The sequence below is a fragment of the Dipodomys spectabilis genome, unplaced genomic scaffold (assembly GCF_019054845.1).
Source record: "Dipodomys spectabilis isolate Male_0828 unplaced genomic scaffold, ASM1905484v1 ptg000234l, whole genome shotgun sequence".
NCBI lineage: Eukaryota > Metazoa > Chordata > Mammalia > Rodentia > Heteromyidae > Dipodomys > Dipodomys spectabilis.
Window position 1 is genome coordinate 16,817,349 of NW_024870911.1, and position 21,500 is coordinate 16,838,848.

Here is a 21,500-nt window from a genome sequence, read left to right on the forward strand (position 1 = left end):
TTCTGTTTATACTTCCTATGTAGCTGGGATGACAGGTGTGCACCATCACTCCCTGCTTTTTTGATCTGTCTTGGGGTTTGAACTCTGGGCTTGGGCGCTGTCCCTGCATTCTTCAGCTCAAGGCCAGTGTTCTATTGCTTGAGCCACAGAGCCACTTCCGGTTTTCTAGTGGTTTATTGGAGATAAGAGTCTCATGGACTTTCCTGCCTGGGCTGGCTTTGAACCAGGATCTTCAGATCTCAGCCTCCTGAGTAGCTAGGATTACAGGCGTGAGCCACCGGTGGCGCTCGGCACTCCCTGCTTTTTATTGCTTGAGATAGGATCTCATCTACTTTATGCCTAGGCTGGTCTTAAACTCTGATCCTCCTCAGAATTTCTGTTTCCCAAGTAGCTAGGATGATATGGGTGAGGCATTACCTGAACGGGAAGCAGAGGCAGAAAAAAAGTGTGAGAAGGATTTGGTTTGAAATATCAATTTAAGAATTAAAAAAAATAAATAAATAAAGAATAGACAAAGGCAAGATTTTATAGAGCCTGGTAGTTGTTGCATTGGATATTGGAAGTCATTGGTAAGAAGCAGTGGGTTGAAATAGAAAGCTAAATGATTGGACTTAAACTTTTTTTTTTTTTTTTGCTAGTCCTGGGGTTTGAACTCTGGGTCTGGCCTTGTTCCTGAACTTCTTTTGCTCAAGATGAGTACTCTACCACTTGAGTCACAGTGCCACTTCTGGCTTTTTTGAGTAGTTTATTGGAGATAAGAGTCTCATGGAGTTCCTGCTGGGATTGGCTTTGAACTGCAATCCTCAGATCTTAGCCTCTTGAATAGCTAGGATTAAAGGAGTGAGCTACCAGCTCCCATCTGACTTAAACTTTGAGAGCTCACTCATGCATTTCTGGAAGAACTCATTGTAGAGTTGTAAGTATGGAAAAGTCTTGGCTAATGTATCTTATTAAAAATCTTCAAGTTATTTGGGGACTGTGGAAGTTGGAGAGCAGAAAGGAATTTGAGCTTTTTTTCAAAGGGTATTCTACTTTTTTTTTTTTTTTTGCCAGTCCTGGGGCTTGAACTCAGGGCCGAGTCACTGTCCCTGAGCTTCTTTTTCTCAAGGCTAGCATTCTACCATTTGATCCACACAATGCCACTTCTGGCTTTTTCTGGGTATGTGTAAGGAGGACTCGAACATAGGGCTTCGTGCATGCTAAGCAAGCACTCTAACACTAAGCCACATTCCCTGCCCTAAGGTATTCTACTTTTAATTATAAAATCTTATAGTTGGGGAAGTAAATCTTTCAGCAATAAAGACTGTTGAACATTTTGAATTATGCTGTTTTTGGCTGAGTCATAATCAGAGAGCCACCTCTTGATTGTGTCAAGTGTGAACCCACTGGGCCCACTTAAAAATCAGTATCTGGGCATGGCTTGAGGGCTAGTGGGGAAAGGCATCTATCTAATAATTTCTTTTCATGGGAGAGAACAAGGCATTTCTTTTTTTGGTCCGGTCGAGGGGCCTGAACTCTGGGCCTGGGCACTGTCCCTCAGCTCTTCAGCTCAAGGCTAGTGCTCTACCACTTGAGCCACAGCACCACTTCCGGCTTTTTTCTTTTTGCTTATGTGGTGCTGAGGAATCGAACCCAGGGCCTCAGGCATGCAAGGCAAGTGCTCTACCACTGAGCCAACTTCCCAGCCCCAGGCATTTCTTTTTTTTAATAAGTTTTTTATTGTAAAAATACTGTACAGAGGGGTTACAGTTACATGAACGAGATAATGAGCACATTTCTTATCAAGTATTGTTACCTCCTCCTTTGTTTTTTTTCCCTACCATCCCTTCCCTCCCACCTCCTCAACTACACTCCCCTCCCCACCTAAATTGTAAAGTTTGTTTTTCGACATAGCGTCTTGTAATCTTATTGTTGCAATGGGTCAACCTGTATCCCTATTTAAACAATTTGTTTTTTTCCCTTCCCCTCCCCAAATTATACCCACTTCAAATATGGTGAAGACAGGGGTCATACTGTGGGGGAGGGACATACAAAGCAACAAAGAAATCACATGGTACCCGTATAAATACGTTAGAAACAATAGCAAGAAAGAAAAAAACCACTTGTGTCCCTATCTTGGGGTTCATTTCGATTAACATCATCTTACCTGACCTTTTCTGCTTGTCCCAGACATATACTGGTTATTGCAAATAAGGGTAACCATGGGACCTATGTTTCTTTGGGCCTGGCTTACTTCCTTACTTCACTTAATATTATTTTTTCCAAGTCTTTCCATTTTCTAACATGAGGCGATGTCATTCTGATGGAGCCATAGAATTCCATTGTGTATGTGTGTGTGTGTGTGTGTGTGTGTGTGTGTGTGTGTGTGTGTGTGTCACATTTTCTTGATCCATTCATCTACTGAGGGGCATCTGGGTTGGTTCCATATCTTAGCTATGGTAAATAATGCTGCTATAAACAGTTGTGCTGGTAGCTTTAGTATGGTCTTGTTTGTGATCATTCGGGTAAATGCCCAAAAGTGGGATTGCTGGGTCATAGGGGAGCTCTATGTGGAGTCTTTTGAGGAACTTCCATATGGCTTTCCATAGTGGTTGAACAAGTTTACACTACCACCAACAATGCAATAGGGTTCCCTTCTGGCCACATTCCCTCCAGCATCTGTTGTTATTAGAAGAACAAGGCATTTCATGGGAAGAAGTTTTAGTGTTTTAGAACAAAGGTTGAGGGTGAAAAGAAGGGCTATGTCCTCTGGCCATGCCCAACCATAACCAGTTATATCCTGATGTTCAAAACCCTGATGTTCAGGGATGATAAAGAATCTAGAAGAGCATTTTCATGGAAATCTTTAAGATATTGAGAGGGCAGGGCTGGGAAGTGGCTCAGTGGTAGAGTGCTTGCCTTGCATGCAGGAAGCCTTGGGTTCAATTCCTTAGCACCACATAAGCAGAAAAAGCTGGAAGTGGCTCTGTGGCTCAGATGGTAGAGTGCTAGCTTTGAGCTAAAGAGCTGAGGGACAGCACCCAGGCCCAGAGTTCAGGCCCCACAACAACAACAAAAAAGATATTGAGAGGACAGACTTTAGTGTTGTGATATTTGTAGAACAGTTATGAAACAAAATGGTGTGTTGAGGATACTCACCTTCAGAATAGAACAGTGAATCCTGCAGTTGGGATAAGGAGATACTAAACTATGTGGTGTTCTGTCTCTGGCTTCTCTTCTGCTTCTCAGAGTCTAGATTGGCTTGTTCAGTTTGAGACTTGTTTAAAAAGGACAGTGGGGAAAAAAGCAGCTGAAGAATTTCACAACGATGTCTGGCTGATTTATATTGGAAAGCAGACCAAGATCTGCTTTCTTTTTTTTTTTTTTTTGGTCGGTTGTGGGCCTGAACTCTGGGCCTGGGCACTGTTCCTCAGCTCTTCAGCTCAAGGTTAGCTCTCTACCACTTGAGCCACAGTGCCACTTCCGGCTTTTTCTGCTTATGTGGTGCTGAAGAATCGAACCCAGGGCCTCATGCATGCAAGGCAAACACTCTACCCCTGAGCCCTTCCCAGCCCAAGATCTGCTTTCTGTAAGAGAGGATTTATGGGATAAAGAACCAAATGAGCAGAGCTTTGAAATTGTGCATTGAAAGTAGTAACAGCTATACAGAGGGTTGGAGACAAGGCGGGGTTATACAAAAAAAATAAAACAAATCCCAAATCCAAGCAAAAGAAATCAGGATTGAAAGGGGCTTCTATGGAGTTTGAATGAGATCTCTTTATTTTCTGAGAGGGTTTCAGCATACTCAGATTTTAAATGACTTTTAACTTTTTTTTTTTTTTTTTTGAGGTTAAAGTTGTTTCTTATATGTGATGCCATTCCAGCCCTGGACTCATGGAGGCTGAGCATTTATTCAGGTAATGATAGGTTACATTATAGAGCACTTTTTGTGTGCCAAGCAACAAATTCAGTGCGCTATCTACATTATCATATAATCTTCACACAATTGCATGTGTTTTTGGTATTACCCTGTTCATTTAGTAGATGAAGAAATTGAGATTTAGGAACTATAACAAGATTCAGTTTATGGTAACACTTGCCTAGCAAGCAAGAGACCCTCCCTTGGTTTAATACCTAGCACCCCTCTTTCCCCCCCCAAAAAAAGAAATTGAGTTCAAGTTCAGCTGAATTAAAAATAAAGCTTATTGTGTTGATGTTAGTAGTGAGAGATGCTAGTAGCTTGGCCATAAGTATGAATGAAAAGTAGGTGCGTGCGTGCGCTGAATGCAGGGTCTGGACTTGTTTAGCTTGTTGCTTGCTTGGCTGGTACTCTACCATTTGGGCTTCAGCTTGGTCTTTAAAAAATTGTTTTTATATTGTTTAACTTGGTCTTTTCCTAATTATTTTGGAAATGGAGTCTCCAGACTGGCTTTGAACCATGATCATTTGAATCTAAGCCTCCTGAGTAGCTAAGATTAATGAGCTACTGGTGCCTGGCTGTCAAGTGGTTTTAACTGACCAAACTTGGCCACAGATTTCAAAACTTTTTCCCAGTACTGAATGCAGCATACTTTTTTTTTTTTTTTTTGGTAGCTTGAGACAGTGTTTCATTACATAGCCTAAACTGGCCTGGAGATAAAATTTCTCCAGTTTAGGCCTCAGTATAATCTTTTTTTTGGGGGGGTCCGGTTGTGGGGCCTGAAATCTGGGCCTGGGCGCTGACCCTCAGTTCTTCAGCTCAAGGCTAGTGCTCTACCACTTGAATCACAGCGCCACTTCTGGCTTTTTTTCTTTTTGCTTATGTAGTGCTGAGGAATCGAACCCAGGGCCTCAGGCGTGCAAGGCAAGTGCTCTACCACTGAGCCACCTTCCTAGCCCTCTTAGTATATTCTTTGGTAAGGAAAAATCAATTATTTTTCTTTCATTGATGGTTCTTTTGAAGTCAACTGTTAAAAATCTATTGCCCAGATCCAAGTCTATTAAGATTTATTCCTATGTTTTTTCCTAAGATAATTAAAAAATATTATATTACATGTATATTATACATATGTATATATAATATTTTTAGATCATTGGTCTGTTTTCAAATTTTGTACATGGAATGATATGTATGGGGGGGGGGTCTAATAATCTTTTGCATGTGGTTATCCATAGACACCATACCATGTGCCCTAATTTTTAGGATCTCTTATTTTTTTATTTTTATTTATTTTATTTTATTTTATTTTTTTTTTGTCGGTCGTGGGGCTTGAACTCTGGGCCTGGGCACTGTCCCTCAGCTCTTCAGCTCAAGACTAGCGCTCTACCACTTGAGCCACAGCGCCACTTCTGGCTTTTTTCTTTTTGCTTATGTGGTGCTGAGGAATCGAACCCAGGGCCTCATGCATGCAAGGCAAGCGCTCTACCACTGAGCCACCTTCCCAGCCCCTATTTTTTTATTTTTTATTTTTTTGCCTTAGGGCAGCTTCCCACTATGACCTTTCTACTTGTGTCTCCCACATAGTTGAGATGATTAGCAGTTATTGTAATGCAAAGGCCAGCACTCTACTGCTTGAGCCACAGTACCACTTCCGGTTTTCGAATGGTTTATTGGAGATAAGAGTCTCACTGACTTTCCTGTCCTGGCCGCCATCCTCAGATCTCAGCCTCCTGAGTAGATAGGATTACAGATGTGAGCCACAGGCAACGGCTCATGTTTTTTTTCTTTTTTTGCCAGTCCTGGTGCTTGTCTCTGGTCCTGTACTGTCCCTGAGCTGCTTTTGCTCAAGGCTAGCATTCTACCACTTGAGCCACAGCGCCACTTCTGGCTTTTTCTGTGGATGTGGTACTGAGGAATTGAACCTAGGGCCTCATGCATGCTAGTCAAGCACTCTACCACTAAGCCACATTCCCAGCCTTCATGAGTTTATTTTATTTTGTAAAGATACTGTACAGAACAGTTACAGTTACATGAGTAAGGTAATGAGTACATTCCCTATTGAGCTTTGTTACCTTCTCCTTTGTTTTAAAAACCATGGTTAGATGCCATGAAGTAGGTGGCAATACCTTAACCATAACCATATGCATGTTGTCAGGCCCTAGGACCTTTCCATCTTTGTCGAGGGGAGAGCTAATCTTCTCTCCTTTCATACAATACCATGTTGCTTTTTTCTGTGACTTTTTAACCTATGTTGAGTATAGTTAAAACTTTTTAAATGCCTTTCTTTACTAATTCTGTTTCTCATTTGTTTATTTTGGTGCTTAGATTGAATTCAATGCTTTTGTGCATTCTTTTTTTTTTCCGTCATGGGACTTGAACTCTGGGCCTGGGCACTGTCCCTCAGCTCTTCAGCTCAAGGCAAGTGCTCTATCACTTGAGCCACAGTACCACTTCCAGTTTTCTGGTAGTTGATTGGACATAAGTCTCAATAGACTTTTCCTGCCCAGGCTGGCTTTGAACTATGATCTTCACATCTCAGCTTCCTGAGTAGCTAGGATTACAGGTGTGAGCCCCCAGCGCCCGGCTGCTTAATACATCCTAATTACACTTAACTACTGAGCTATAGTCCCAACCCTCTCAGTCATTTATTTTATCCTTTTATTGTGAAATAGGTATAGATCTATAGGAAGTTGGCAAAAAAATAACTGCAATATCCTATGAACCTTTCACCCAGTTTGTCCCAATGAAAACATTACACAACTGCAGTATAGTATTAAAACTGGGAAATTAACATTTGATCCATTTTTTAATCTGTACTTCATATGTGTGCACATGCACATGTGTGTTTGTGTGTAGTTGTATAAGATTTCATCCTGAGTAAATTTTGTATTCACCATTAAGATATAGACATTCCATTTGTCAGGATCTTTCATGTTGACCTTTAATAACTACACCTAATTCTTCTACCTTATCACCCCAAACTATATCCCAGTACTTGGAAAATCCTTAATGTCTTCACATACTATTGTTATTTTAAGAACTTTACATAAATGGAATAAAAAATATGTACAACTAATTTTATTGTGGAAATTGACTTTTTAGGAGAGCAGTGCTGGAATTGGAATTCAGGGCAATGCAGTTGCTTGATAGCCTATCTACCACTTGAGCCACACCCCCACCTTTTTTTTAAAACCTCATTAGTTTCCTGTCTCTCAGGAAACATTATCCCTGATTACCTGAGGCAGAATGACTAAAAACTGTATACACAGTTTGTGTGAGTGTTTTTACATGTTCTTATTAGGATGAGAATCTACCTGGATGCCTATTACTTCATGTTAACTAGAGTAGAATCCTTCCCACAAACACATAGTTTTCATTAACATTAGGTTAAACCGTATGTTACTGAATAATTCTTTCTTTTCTCAAAAAGGCCAAATAGATGTAAGAGAAACCAGATGCTGGTAGCTCATTATGTAATCCTAATTACTCAGGAGGCTGAGGTTTGAGGATCATGATTGGAAGCCAACTCAAGCAGAAAAGTTCCAAGACTTTCTTTTCTTTCTTTCTTTTTTTTCTTTTTTTTGCCAGTCCTGGGGCTTGAACTCAAGGCCTGCGCACTGTCCCTGAGCTTCTTTGGTTCAAGGTTAGCCTTCTACCACTTGAGCCACAGCTCCACTTCTGGCTTTTTCTGTATATATGGTACTGAGGAATCAAACCCAGGGCTTCATGCATGGTAGGCAAACACTCTACCACTAAGCCAAATGAATACCCAGCTTCCCTATTTCTCTCTCTCCTGTTAACCAGCAAAAAGCTGGAAGTGGCTAGATGCCAGTGGCTTACACTTGTAATCCTAGCTACTCAGGAGGCTAATATCTGAGGATTGTGGTTTGAAGCCAGTATGGGCAGGAAAGTCTGTGAGGCTCTTATTTCCAATTAACGACCAGAAAACCAGAAGTAGCACTTCGACTCAAAGCGGTAGAGTGCTATGAGTGAAAGAGCTCAGGGATAGCACCCAGGTTCTGAATTTAAGCCCCACTACCAATTAAAAAAAAAAAAAGGTGGAGCTGGGAATGTGGCTCAGTGGTAGAGTGCTTACCTAGCATGCATGAAGCCCTGGGTTAGATTCCTCAGTACCATAGACACAGAAAAAGCCGGAAGTGGTGCTGTGGCTTAAGTGGTAGAGTGCTAACTTTGAGCAAGAGAAGCTCAAGGACAGTGCCCAAACTCTGAGTTAAAGCCCTAGTAACCAGCACTATCCCCCTCCACCCCCCAAAAAAAGAGGTAAGACATAAAGATACTTTGGGTATTCATTGCCATTTGAAGCCCAGTTACTTCTGGAAGTTTGCTGATCAATTTATAGTTAGAATAGGTCTGCTATCGTAGCATAAGATGATGATGTGAAAGATTTTTTTTATGACAACTCGTACATGATAATATAGTCTTATTCAGGGTTGTCTTCAGGTATACTGTTAAATTCTGAATTTCATTTGCATTCTTTTTTTTTTTTTTTTTTTGGGTCCAGTTGTGGAGCCTGAACTCTGGGCCTGGGCGCTGTCCCTCAGCTCTTCAGCTCAAGGCTAGTGCTTTACCACTTGACCACAGCACCACTTCCAGCTTTTTTTTTTTTTTGCTTATGTGGTGCTAAGGAATCGAACCCAGGGCCTCATGCATGCAGGGCAAGCACTCTACCACTGAGCCACCTTCCCAACCCCAAATATGACTATTCTTTTGAAGAAAAATAACAGATGAGAATGCAGAAAAGCAGGGCTGGGAAGGTGGCTCAGTGGTAGAGTGCTTGCCTTGCATGCATGAGGCCCAGGTTCGATTCCTCAGCACCACATAAGCAAAAAGAAAAAAAAGCCGGAAGTGATGCTGTGGCTCAAGTGGTAGAGCGCTAACCTTAAGCTGAAGAACTGAGGGACAGCACCCAGGCCCAGAGTTCAGGCCCCACGACTGGACCCCCCCCCAATAAAAAAAAGAATAGTCATATTTATAAAAATGACAGTTTCTGCATTTGAAAGGGTAGAGGTGTATCTAGTTAGGAAATTCTCTCTCTGTCCTTGAGCTTAAACTCAGGCACTGTATCTGAGTTTTTGTGCTCAAGGCTGGTGCTCTACAACTTGAACCACAGCTCCACTTCTGGCTTTTTTTGGTGATTAATTGGAAATAAGAGTCTCAGAGACTTTCCTGCCTGGGCTAGCTTTGAACTGGGGATCTTAGCCTCCTGAGTAGCTAGGATTACAGGTATGAGCCACTAGCACCCTGGGGAATTCTCTTTTAATCCTTATTGTTTAGAGCTTATAACAGTTTCATGATGTAAACATTTTAGTGCTTCATGATGTTACCATAGGACCACCTACAGTGTGTAAACAAATCCTTCTTTGGAGTTATTTTCTGCAATTAGGCCACATTTTAGTAACTGAGTGACTTTGGGCTCTGGGAATCTTCTGCTAGAGCTTCTTATTGTTTTGATTTTATCAGTAAAGTGTTTTTTTTTTGTTGTTGTTGTTGTTGTTGTTTTTTGACAGTTTTTTTTTGTTGTTGTTGGTTGTGGGGCTTGAATTCTGGGCCTAGGCGCTGTCCCTGTGCTCTTCAGCTCAAGGCGAGGGCTCGACCGCTTGAGCCACAGTGCCAATTTGGGTTTTCTGGTGGTTTTATTGGAGAAAAGAGTCTCATGGACTTTCCTGCCCCGGCTGGCTTTGAACTATGATCCTCAGATCTTAGCCTCCTGAGTAGCTAGGATTACAGGCATGAGCCACCAGTGCTCAGCTTTGCTGTTGTTTTTTCAAGTAATTTTAGTCTTTTGCTACTGCTATGTACCCAGGATATATTAGCTTTTTTGACAGTTCCTGTTGTGAGTGGGTACTCAGTGATTATTCATTGGATGAATGAATGCCTCTTTTTGTTGTTGTTGTTGGTTGTGGGGCCTGAACTCTGGGCCTGGGTGCTGTCCCCTCTGCTCTTCAGCTCAAGGCTAGTAGTGTTCTACTGCTTGAGCCACAGCGCCACTTCCTGCTTTTACTGCTTATGTGGTGCTGAGGAATCGACCCCAGGGCCTCATGCATGCAAAGCAAGCACTCTACCACTGAGCCACCTTCCCAGCCCTGAATGGCTCTTCTTTAAGTCAACTGGTTCCTTGTATTTTGTTGAGGATCTTGTTTCTCTGTCCATCTCTATTTTGGTCTTTTTCTTGCTTTCATTTCCTCTGGAAGGCAAATGAAAAAGGCAAAGGAGATGAACCTGAGATCAATTTATTGTTTATGAGTAATTCTGATAAGAAGCAAGTATTATATAGGAAGTTTGAAACACTTTGGTAAAATGAGATTTTGGAGTTAATGCTGAATTATATTTTTCCATTCTATTTCTGCTTGGTATTACTAGTGGTAGATTGGGTTTTTGCTTCTCTTCAAAGCCTGACCTACTTTTTCTCTCTTTAACTTAAAGTTACTGATGCCCTGTTTTTTTTTTTTTTAATTTTTTGTTTTAACTTCTCGTTTCTGTGGGAGCCTCTTCCTTTTCTCCTAAATATTCACGTGTCATTTGCTTTTCTTTTAACCTGTTTTGCTCTGCCACTGTTCTCATCGTGAATTCTGTCTTTGTGGCTTAAAATCAAGGTTTCAGCTACTCTTAGGGTAAAAAATATTAAAGCAGTGTGGTGACCCTAAAATACCAGAAAAGGATGCTGTTTTAAGGCCTGGGCTATATAATGAGACACTGTCACAAAACACAAAACCAGGAGCTGGGAAGGTGACTCAGTGATAGAATGTTTGCCTTGCATGCATGAGGCCCTGGGTTCGATTCTTCAGCACCACATAAGTAGAAAAAGCCAGAAGTGGTGCTGTGGCTCAAGTGTAGAGCACTAACCTTGAGCTGAAGAGCTGAGGGACAGCACCCAGGCCCAGAGTTTAGGCCCATGACCACCACCACTAACAACCCCCCAAACAAACACACAAACCCGATAAACACCCCAACAAGGCTAGGGTCATGGCTCACCTGCCTAGTGAGTTTGAGACCACTTGTTCAAAACTCAAGTATTGCTAAACAACAATGAATTTTCATGTGGGTATATAAATATTATAAATATAGAAATTAAAATTCAGGTGGATAAAAATGAATTGCATTCTCAGGGTAAGCCTAGGTAAAGGTAGCAAGACTGTGTCTCAAAAGCACATTTAAAAAACCAAAAATACTAAGGGTGTGGCTCAGGTAGTAGATTGCTTACCTAGCCTAGCCTACATGAGGTCTTTGGTTCAATCCCTAGTATTACAAAGCAAAAAATAAATAAAAATAATAAAGAATTTTTAAAACATTAAAAAGATGATAGTCTTTATGAAACCCTGGGTCTTTTTTTAAACTATTTTTTTGGTCTTTTCTTTTTTGATACTAGGGATCAAATCCAGGATGTTGTACTTGCTAGGCAAGTGCTTTGCCCCTGAGCTACATCCCAGCTTGAAAAGCTGGGTTTGATCTCTAGTACAATATGGGGAGGGAAAGGATGAGTCCATTGTATTGAGAAATAGGGCCTTGTGTATAATTCTTGTAAAGATTTTATTTTGTGCGTGTTTGTTGTCCTGAACTCAGGGCCTGGGCACTGTTTCTGAGCATTTTGTTTTTGCTTAAGATTAGTGCTCTGGGATTTGAGCCACAGTTCCACTTCTGGCTTTCTTTTTTTGTTATTTATTTATTTATTTATTTGTTGGTAGTGGGGCCTGAACTCTGAGCCTGGGTGCTGTCCCTGTGAGCTTTTCAGCTCAGTGCTAGTGCTCTACCACTTGAGCCATAGCATTACTTCTGGCTTTTTCTGCTTATGTGGTGCTGAGGAATCAAACCCAGGGTCTCATGCATGCAAGGCAGGCACTCTACCAGTGAGCAACCTTTCTAGCCCTTGTTTTGTTTTTTGGTAGTTTTTTGGAGATAAGAATCTCAGAGACATTCCTGCCCAGGCTGGCTTTGAGCAGAGATCCTCAAATCTCAGTTTCCTGATTAGCTAGGATTATAGGCCTGAGCCATCCAGGGCCTGGCTTGTAAAGCTTTTTATTTTTATTTTTAAAATTTTTGTCAGTCGTGGGGCCTGAACTCTGGGCCTGGGCGCTGTCCCTCAGCTCTTCGGCTCAAGGCTAGCACTCTACTATTTGAGCCACAGCGCCACTTCTGGGTTTTTCTGCTTATGTGGTACTGAGGAATGTAACCCAGGGCCTCATTGCATGCAAGGCAAGCACTCTACCACTGAGCCACCTTCCCAGTCCTCAAATTAGTTGAAATTTTTAAATTTTATTTTTTTGGGTCCGGTCGTGGGGCCTGAACTCTGGGCCTGGGCGCTGTCCCTTAGCTGTTCAGCTCAAGGCTAGCGCTCTACCACTTGAGCCACAGCTCCACTTCCAGCTTTTTTCTTTTTGCTTATGTGGTGCTGAGGAATCGAACCCAGGGCCTTGAGCATGCAAGGCAAGCGCTCTACCACTGAGCCACCTTCCCAGCCCTATTAGTTGAAATTTTATATGGAGCTTCTGGAAAACTGTACCGTGCATCTATGAAAACATGAATGTGAAAAGAACAAACAAGGTTATTTAATATTATTATGAATTTTAAAAATACACATTCTGGGGCTTGGCTCAGTGCCTGGGCACTGTCCCTAAGCTCTTTTGCTCAACTAGTGCCCTACTACTTGTGACACAATACCACTTCTAGCTTTTTGGTAGTTAATTGGCGATAAAGAATCTCACTGGACTTTGCTTCCTGAGCTGGTTTTGAACTGCACTCCTCAGTAGATAGAATTACAGTTGTGTGCCACCACACTGGCAGAATTTTTTCTTTTGTGCCTATTCTGGGACTTGATCAGGGCCTAGGTGTTATACCTGAACATTTTTGCTCAAGGCTAGCTCTGTATCACTTGTGTCACAGCTCTACTTCTCTAGTGGTTTTGGTGTTTAATTGGAGATAAGCTTCTCAGAGGCTTTCCTGTTTGGGCTGGCTTTGAACTGTAATCCTTGGATCCTCAGATCTTGGCCTCCTGGGTACCTAGGAGCCATCAGCACTTATCTCTCCTTTCATCCCCTCACCCCCCTCTTCTTTCTTTCTTTATTTACTGGGACTTGAACTCAGTGCCTGGGCATTGTTCCTTAGCTTTTTAGTACAAGGCTGAAACTACAGTTCCAATTCTGGGTGTTTTGGTAGTTAATTGGAGATAGGAGTCTCACAGACTTTCTTCCTTTCTTTCTCTTTTTTTTTTTTTTTTGTGGGTTATGTGGCCTGAACTCTGGGTCTGGGCACTGTCCCGCAGCTCTTCAGCTCAAGGCTAGTGCTCTATCACTTGAGCCATAGCACCACTTCCGGTTTTTCCTGCTTAGGTGGTGTTGAGGAATGGAACCCAGGGCCTTATGTATGCAAGGCAAGCACTCTACCACTGAGTTACCTTCCCAGCCCAGACTTTCTTGCCTGGGTTGACTTTGACCCTTGATTTCCAGATCTCAGATTCCTGAGTAAACTAGAATTACAGGCCTGAGCAGCTGGCACCTGACTTTATTTTCTTTTCCTTCCTTCCTTTCCCTCTCTCCCTCCTTCCTTCTTTTCTTTCCTTTTCTTCTTTTCTTTCTTTTTCTTTCTTTTTTTGTTGGTCCTGGGGCTTGAACTCTGGGACTGGGCACTGTTGTTGAGCTTTTCAGCTCAAGGTGGGCACTCTACCTTGTGAGCCAGAGCATCAACTCTGGTTTCCTTGTGGTTAATTGGAGCTAAGAGTCTCACAGACTTTCCTACCTGGGCTGGCTTTGAACCGCAATCCCCAGATCTCAGCCTCCTGAGTAGCTAGGATTACCAGCATGAGCCACCAGTGCCTTGCCTAGCTTCACTTTTTTGTTAATGGCTAGAGCTCTGCCATTTGAGCCATACTTCCAGCTCTGGCCTTTTGCTAGTTAATTGGGAATAAGAGTCCCAAGGATTTGTCTGCCATTATTCTAAGATCTTAGCATCAAGAGTAGCTAGGATTATAGGTGTGAGCCACAGACACCTGGTTCTATAGAACTATCTAAGAGTAAGGTATACAGCAATGATGAAGAAAACATATACTTTTTTCTAAAAAATATATTTTTTTCCAGGTCCTGGGGCTTGGACTCAGGGCTTGGGAGCTGTCCCTGCGTCGCTAGTGCTTTTCCACTTGAGCTACAGCACCACTTTCACCTTTTTCTGAATGGTTTATTGGAGATGAGAGTCTCAGGGCCTTTACTACTCAGGCTGGCTTCCAGCTGTGATCCTCATCTCACCTGAGTAGCTAGGATTATAGGCGTGAGCCACTGGCATCCAGCTTTCTAATTTTATAGTGTATTTATTTCTATTTATTTTATTTTATGTTTTTGCCTGTCCTGGGGCTTGAATTCAGGGCCTAGGTGCTGTTCCTTGCACCTCTTTGTACTCAAGGCTAGTGCTTTATCACTTGAGCCACAGCACCACTTCCAGTTTTTTTCTGAATGGTTTATTGGAGATGAGAGTCTCAGGGCATTTTCTGCCCAGGCTGGCTCTCAGCTCTCAGCCTCCTGAATAGCTAGGATTATAGGTGTGAGCCACCAGTGCCTGGCTTATATAGTATTTAAATAAAATAATATTATTCAGGGTATTAGGCATGGGAGAACTAAGTTTCAAAAGAGATCCACTATTCCACTGGGGCTGCAAAGACTTCTGGCAGTGGCAGTGGTAGTCAAGGACTTCAGTAGATAATATCCTGTTGGTTTCATGGGCATCTTGGCCTTTAAGGATAGGAGGCACGTCAGAGAAGTATCATCATTATTCTGTTTACAGGACCCGAGTGGAGCCCCTTTATTATGACCAAGAGTGGTACCAGCACCAGAAGTCAAATATAGACCTATCTGACAGTGACACTGTCTATTGTCAATAGTGAGAAAGTCAAGATTTACAAAGTAAGAATGTTGTCACTTACTCTATGGTGTATGGAGCAGAGATGGAAAACAGTTGGATGTGACCATGACCTAAGTCATAACTGAAGAAGTGCTCTAAATAGACTGTGTTTTAAATGAACTAATCTGTTTCTCCTTTAGAAATACTTTATATCCAGGAACTGGATAGGTGTATTTTTTTACTTTGTTCTTGTTTTGTTTCTTTTTGTCTTGTTTGTGTGTTTATCTGTCTTTGGGAGGTAAAGAGGGGCACAGAAATGGAGGGACAAAAGGTAAATGCAGCAGTAGTACTCACTAGATACTATGTTGAAAATATAACTTGTAGGAGCCAGGAAGTGGCTCAGTGATAGAGTGCTTGCCTTGCATGAATGAGGCCCTGGGTTCGATTCTTCAGCACCACATAAGCAGAAAAAGCAGGAAGTGGCTCTGTGGCTCCAGTGATAGAGCGCTAGCCTTGAGCTGAAGAGCTGAGGGTCAGCGCCCAGGCCCAGAGTTCAGGCCCATGACCACCACCACCAACAACAACAAAAAACAAAAACAAAAATACAACTTGTAGGTAGAGATGGGAGGGAAAAAACTGGGAGAGAGTGAGGGAGGACATTGTCCAAAAAGAAATGTATCTATTACCATTCAATATGAACTATACAATAACCAGCTATGCTTGGAATCAAATGAAGTTTCTTTTTCACTCCTAAATTCTCCAGACCCTAATACTAGAAAATATTTTTTTAAATTTTTATTACAAAGGTGAATGGCATGGTTATGGTTTTCTTGTAAAGACAAGTGAAGCTCTATTGATGTGTTTGTATATTGCCTGTAGTTTCTACTGAGGAATTTCTTTGATACCATATCCTTTGCTTAGTTGAAATAAAGTAATATCTAAAATGATGAGATTATGATTTCTCTTAATATCTAAAATTATATTTTGGGGTATATATATATGTGTATATATATATACCCCAAAAAATATATACATATATACATATGCATATATATACATATATATATATATACATATATTATTAAGGCATTATTAAGAGTTATCTTGTTGGGCACAATGACTCATACCTATAATCCCAAGCTACATAAGATGTGGAAATCAGAAGAATCACAATTGTAGACCATCAAGGGGGAAAAAAAAGAGACAGACTATCATGTTAATCACTAAGTTGTGTGTGGAGGCTCCAAGTTCTCATCTCATCTGTGTGGGAAGAACAAATAGAGCACAGTCTTGGGCAAAAAATATGAGCCCCCCCCCCATCTAAAAACTAATGATGTTAAAATGGCTAGGAGTGGCTTAAATACCAGTATTGAAAGAAAAGAAAGAACCCACTATAGCTCAGGCTGATCTAGAATTCATGAGGTAATCCAAGATGCTTGTGAATTTATTATCCTCCTCCCTGAGCCTCTGGAGTGCTAGGATTACAGGCTTGTCCCTCCTTGTCCAGTTTGAAGCATTCTCAAATAGGTTGAAATCTGCATGTTTCCAACTATCCTCATCTAATTAGAAACCGTAAGTTCTGTCAGAGTTGGAGTTTAAATCTGGCAATCCATAAACATAGCTTATGTTCAATTTCCAAACCGTTTTTTTTTTTTTTGTCAGCCCTAGAACTTGAACTAAGGACTTGGGAGCTATCTTTGAGTTCTTTTGCTCAAGGCTAGCATTCTACCACTTTGAACCACAGTGCCACTTCTGGTTTTCTGGTGGTTAATTAGAGACAAGAATCCCACAAGTGGCACTGTGGCTCAAGTGGTAGAGCACTTGCCTTGAGCTGAAGAGCTGATGGACAGCACCCAGGCCAAGTTCAAGACTCATGACCAACAAAAAAAAACCTTTTATAGGGTCTGGGAATGTGGTTCAGTGGTAGAGTGCTTGCCTTGCATGCATGAGGACCTGGGTTTGATTCTTCAGCACTACATAAACAGAAAAAGCCAGAAATGGCGCTGTGCTCAAGTGGTAGAGAGCTAGCCTTGAGCTGATGAGCTGATGAGCTGAGGGACAGCGCCCAGGCCCAGAGTTCAGGCCCCATGACCGGCCAAAAAAAAGAGTCCCACAGACTTTCCTGGATCTTTAGATCTCAGTCTCCTGAATTGCCAGAATTACCAGCACCCAGCTAAACTAGATTTATTAATGAATGAGAATTTTCTATTTGCTTGTGTTACCTGGTAGCATCTTTTAGAGGTGGAAAAATGAATAGACAAATCTAAGTGGCGCTGTGGCTCAAGTGATAGAGCACTTACCTTGAGCTGAAGAGCTCAGGGACAATGCCCAGGCCCAGAGTTCAAGCCCCATGACAGACAGAAAACAAAAAAACAAAAAACATTGAAATCATGAATTCTTTGCACCTTTAGTACTGGAGGAATAATTAGTAGATTAAAAAACTCTAAAATATGTTACACTTAGAACTTGATGCTATGTAAAGTAGAATTTTAACCCTCTTTGAATTTCTTTTCCTTAATTATCTACCTTCTCAGGAGTTGGAGGAGTGACTCAGGTGGTAAAGTGCCAGCCAGTGAAAGTATCAGATACCAAGTTTGAATCCTGATCCAAAAAAAAATCTGTCTTCTGTGTGCCATTTGGGTTTACTTTTGTTGTTGTTTTGTTTTGTTTTCCCCGGTTGTGGGGCTTGAACTCTGGGCCTGGGTGCTGTCCCTCAGCTCTTCAGCTCTAGGCTAGCACTCTACCACTTGAGCCACAGAGCCACTTCCGGTTTTTCTGTTTATGTGGTGCTGAGGAATCGAACCCGGGACCTCATGCATGCGAGGCAAGCATTCTACCACTGAGCCACTTACCCAGTCCCATGCTTTTTTTTTTTTTTTTTTTTAATAATTACTATAGACAAATAGTATTGTGGTTTATTAGTTCTTATCAGATTTACTAAAATCTGATAAGATTTTAAAAATAAAAATACTTTTATTTTTGAAAAAGTATTTTGGAATTGTGGTGTTAATTTTGGATGGTAATTTCAGCAGCATCTTTTATTGCGAAGGGTTTGAGAATTTGTTGACATAAAGCCATTTTCTCTGACTCCTGATTCCCTCACCTAGGCTCTCTAGCCTATGGTCTATTTTTAAATCCTGCTGCTGTGCTCTCTATTGCGGCAAGTTGTTTTTTTTTTTTTTTTTTCTTCTTCGCCCTGAATTATTTATCATTGTTTGGAGCTGAATGGAGCAGTATGTTTTTTCACCACTGCTCATTAGAACCCACGTGTTTGTCTTCAACTTGGTTGACAGATTTGGTTCATGTTAAACCCCACCAGCCCATCCTGTGACGGTTGCAAGGCAGTGTGGGCCACAATCTGTGATACACTGTAAAATAATTCAGACTTATGTTACTTTGTTTCAGGAGCAGAAGACAGAGAAGCTAGCTGTGTCATATTCTTCCTTTAGCTATTACTGAAAGAAAGAGATTGTGTTATATTGGCTTTTCTGAGAATATTTATTTTTTGTTTCTATAGTTGTTACATTGATATTGTTTATTTAGAGTAGATAGGGAGACATTTCTATGAAAACCAAAGCATTAAATCAAGATTTCTTTTAGTTAGAAATATAGCCTGCATATTTATGGACAGTTTAAAATTCCCTGGCTTAGGAGTGTGAGTTGTGGAAGATTGGTTTGTTTTGTTGGATTTTTTTCCTCCTTGTGCATTCTCTCATCATCTATAGACTTGGAAGAAGGATGGCAAGACCTAAGAACAATGTAGTTATTTTGAGTGATTATTTCTTCCCCTTTCTGTTTTGGAGTGCATTAGGATTCATATTTCTCTTTGTCTACATTTTGTGCTTTTTTCCTTGCATCTTCTCTCTCACAAAAATATTTTTTTCTTGATGTCACACTCTTTGGTATATGAGCAATACTAATTTATTTTTTCTTTAAATGTTTAACACTTTCCTGTCACTGGAGGCTGAAAAAGAGTGGCTGTCAACTCTTTGGGCACTGAAAAGATTTTGAAACCTATTTACCTGCCTTGTTTTATCTTCCATCTCTGAGTTTGTGTGCCCTTTTAAAGAAAAGTAATAGTATTTTTAGAATAGTGATGAATTGATTTTATATTTTGAACTAAAGTTCTGTTGGCTTTTAAACTGGTTCTTACTGCCCATTGCTTCCTCTTTCTGTCATTTCACTCCCATATGATAGTGACTTTGAGGTCCAAATTCTATCCTGGCAGATACCTATTTTCACAGCCTGTTTCTTTGGATTATATCTGACAAGTTAAACTAATTTTACTGTTTTTTCTTTGTGCTTTTCTTCCTTCCAAATATATCTTTTTGGTTGTTGTTACTTTTTCTTTTTTGTGCCAGTACTCACGTTTGAACTCAGAGCCTGAGTATGTCCTTGAGCTCTTTTTGCAACCACTTTGAGCCACAGTACTACTTTTGGTTTTCTGGTAGTTAATTGGAGATGAGTCTCAAGGATTTTCCTGTTGGGCTGGCTTTAAACCACAATCTTCAGACTTCAGCCTCTTGTAGCTAAGATTACAGAAGTAAGCCATCAGTGCCCCTCTTTTTGTTACCATTTTCATTCAAATTTCCTTGATCTTTCTTTGCCTGCTACATTTCCATGATTCCAGCTATCCAATTCTTATTTTGTATTTATTGAACCTTCTGTTTTAAAGGTACTTCTTCTCTTCCTTCCTTTTTTCCCTTTTAAACTGTTTCAATACTGGGGCTTGAACTTAGAGCCACACATTCTTGCTTGCCTTTTTCACCCATGGATGACATTTTATCCTTTGAGCCAGGCCTTCAGTTCTGGCCCTTTGCTGGTTAATTGAAGGTAAGAATCTCTTAGATTTGCTTGCCTCAAATTTAGATTTGCTTTCTGGCATCAAATCTTGCTTCTCAGATCTCAGCCTCTGAGTAGGTTGGTTTATAATAACATGAGCTACTGGTACTTATTTTTTAGAGCATACTCTCTGTGCTCAAGGAATTAAAATCTTAAGGAGAAATAAGAAATAAATGGGTTGGTTATGTCTCATTATTTTAGATCTTTTTCTTTTAAATTTCTTTTGAAATTTAACATTGAACTCCAAAGAGTAAGGATCTTGTTTCTTGTGAAAGTTGTATGAAATGTTACCCTACTATTTTGAGTACCTGGATAGTAGCCATCCTCTGGGTATTGGGAAGACTCATTGGATGATAGTAGAAGGAAAAAGGAATCAATCCTAGGTGTTGAGATTCTCCTATGTTTTTCAGGATGGTATCAATACTGACTTTAGTTTACTTGAAGTAATACTTTAGAGGATTAAAAAAAAGACTAGGTTTCCAACATAGCCATTCAAGTTTTCTCTGCATAAACATTTTAGTATATTTTTATTATTGGCACGTTAGAATTGTTGTTGAGTTAAAGTCTACTTTTTTTTTTTTTTGGGTCTGGTCGTGGGGCCTAAACTCTGGGCCTGGGCGCTGTCCCTCAGCTCTTCAGCTTAAGGCTAGCGCTCTACCACTTGAGCAACAGTGCCATGTCCGGCTTTTTTCTTTTTGCTTATGTGCTGCTGAGGAATCTAACCCAGGACCTCATGCATGCAAGGCAAGCGCTCTACCACTGAGCCACTTTCCCAGCCCCGAAAGTCTATTCTTGATGGCCTGATGATATATAGTTTTATATCCTTATCTAAATAATAATGAGTTCACATCATTTACTGTGAGTTTCAGAACCAGAATCACATATTATCTGCAATTCTGTTACCTTCATTTTCCAACTTCCCATGTCATTTTGCATGGGAATTGGGCCTTAGAGATCTTAATTCAGATCTGTGGTCTCTGACCTTTAAGTAGAGCTTTGTTTAATTTCTCTGGTGCTTATGAGAGATTGCTTGGTGATATTAAGGTGCTAGGGTGGATATAGGGAGTGGAGAATGAGAAAGTGAGTAGGCAGGTGAGAAAAAAGTTCTTGAGTGGAGGCTAGGAAGAAAACTTGATACTGTTTAGCTTAATCCTATATTATAATCTAATGCTTGCAAAATAGTGCCCTGTCAATTTGTGCTGCCTACCCTACCCTAGGTATGTCAGATAAATCCTCACCTCTGATGTTATTGGCTGTGTACAAATCTAGGAAATAGTTCTCAATAGCTACTCCTACTTTTTACTCTACCCTAGCCCTACCCTAGGTATGTCAGATAAATTCTCATCTCTGATGTTATTGACTGTGTACAAGTCTAGGAAATAGTTCTCAATACTACTCCTACTTTTTACTCTGACTGCAGAATTTGAGAGTCCTAGTGATTACCCTCAGGTTCAATTATTCACTGGGACTCCCAAAACTCACTAAAGCTCACAGTTACAGTTTATTACAACAGAAGGATACAGATTAAAATTAGCCAACTGAAGGAACATATGGGTAGAGTCCCAGAGGGTTCCACATGCTGAGCTTTCAGATTCCTCTCCTAGTGCAGTCATGGACAGTGTTAATTCTTCCTGTCAATGATGTGTGATAATGCACATGGAATATTGCCAACCAAGAAAACTTAGCTGAATTTTGGTCTCCAAAGTTTTTAATGGACTTCATTGTGTAGATATAGTTGACTGCCCAAATAGCTGACCTTAATTTCCATACCTTACTTTGAGGTTGAGGTGATAGTTTGTATCCCAAAGTCCCCACCATAAATTACATTGTTAAATTACCTAGCAAGGTTCAAGATTTCTACTAAATACATTCTTTCTTTTCAAGATGCTGAGTACAAGTTGATGGTCTAGTTGAGGAT

At 40.8% G+C, this 21,500-nt stretch overlaps 1 protein-coding gene and 1 non-coding gene across 9 annotated transcripts in view; one reads left to right on the top strand and one right to left on the bottom strand.

Moving 5' to 3' along the window:
- R3hdm2 (R3H domain containing 2) overlaps positions 1 to 21,500 on the top strand; it is a 138,409-nt gene that overhangs the window by 33,039 nt on the left and 83,870 nt on the right. For all 8 annotated transcript variants that reach the window (XM_042698698.1, XM_042698701.1, XM_042698702.1 and 5 more), the window contains one exon: positions 3,829 to 3,896. In XM_042698698.1, the coding sequence (XP_042554632.1) occupies positions 3,829 to 3,896 (68 nt within the window). The remainder of the gene's footprint in view (positions 1 to 3,828; positions 3,897 to 21,500) is intronic.
- LOC122124448 lies at positions 5,985 to 6,115 on the bottom strand. Its single transcript, XR_006150559.1, has one exon. It is a non-coding gene; the product is annotated as a U6atac minor spliceosomal RNA (small nuclear RNA).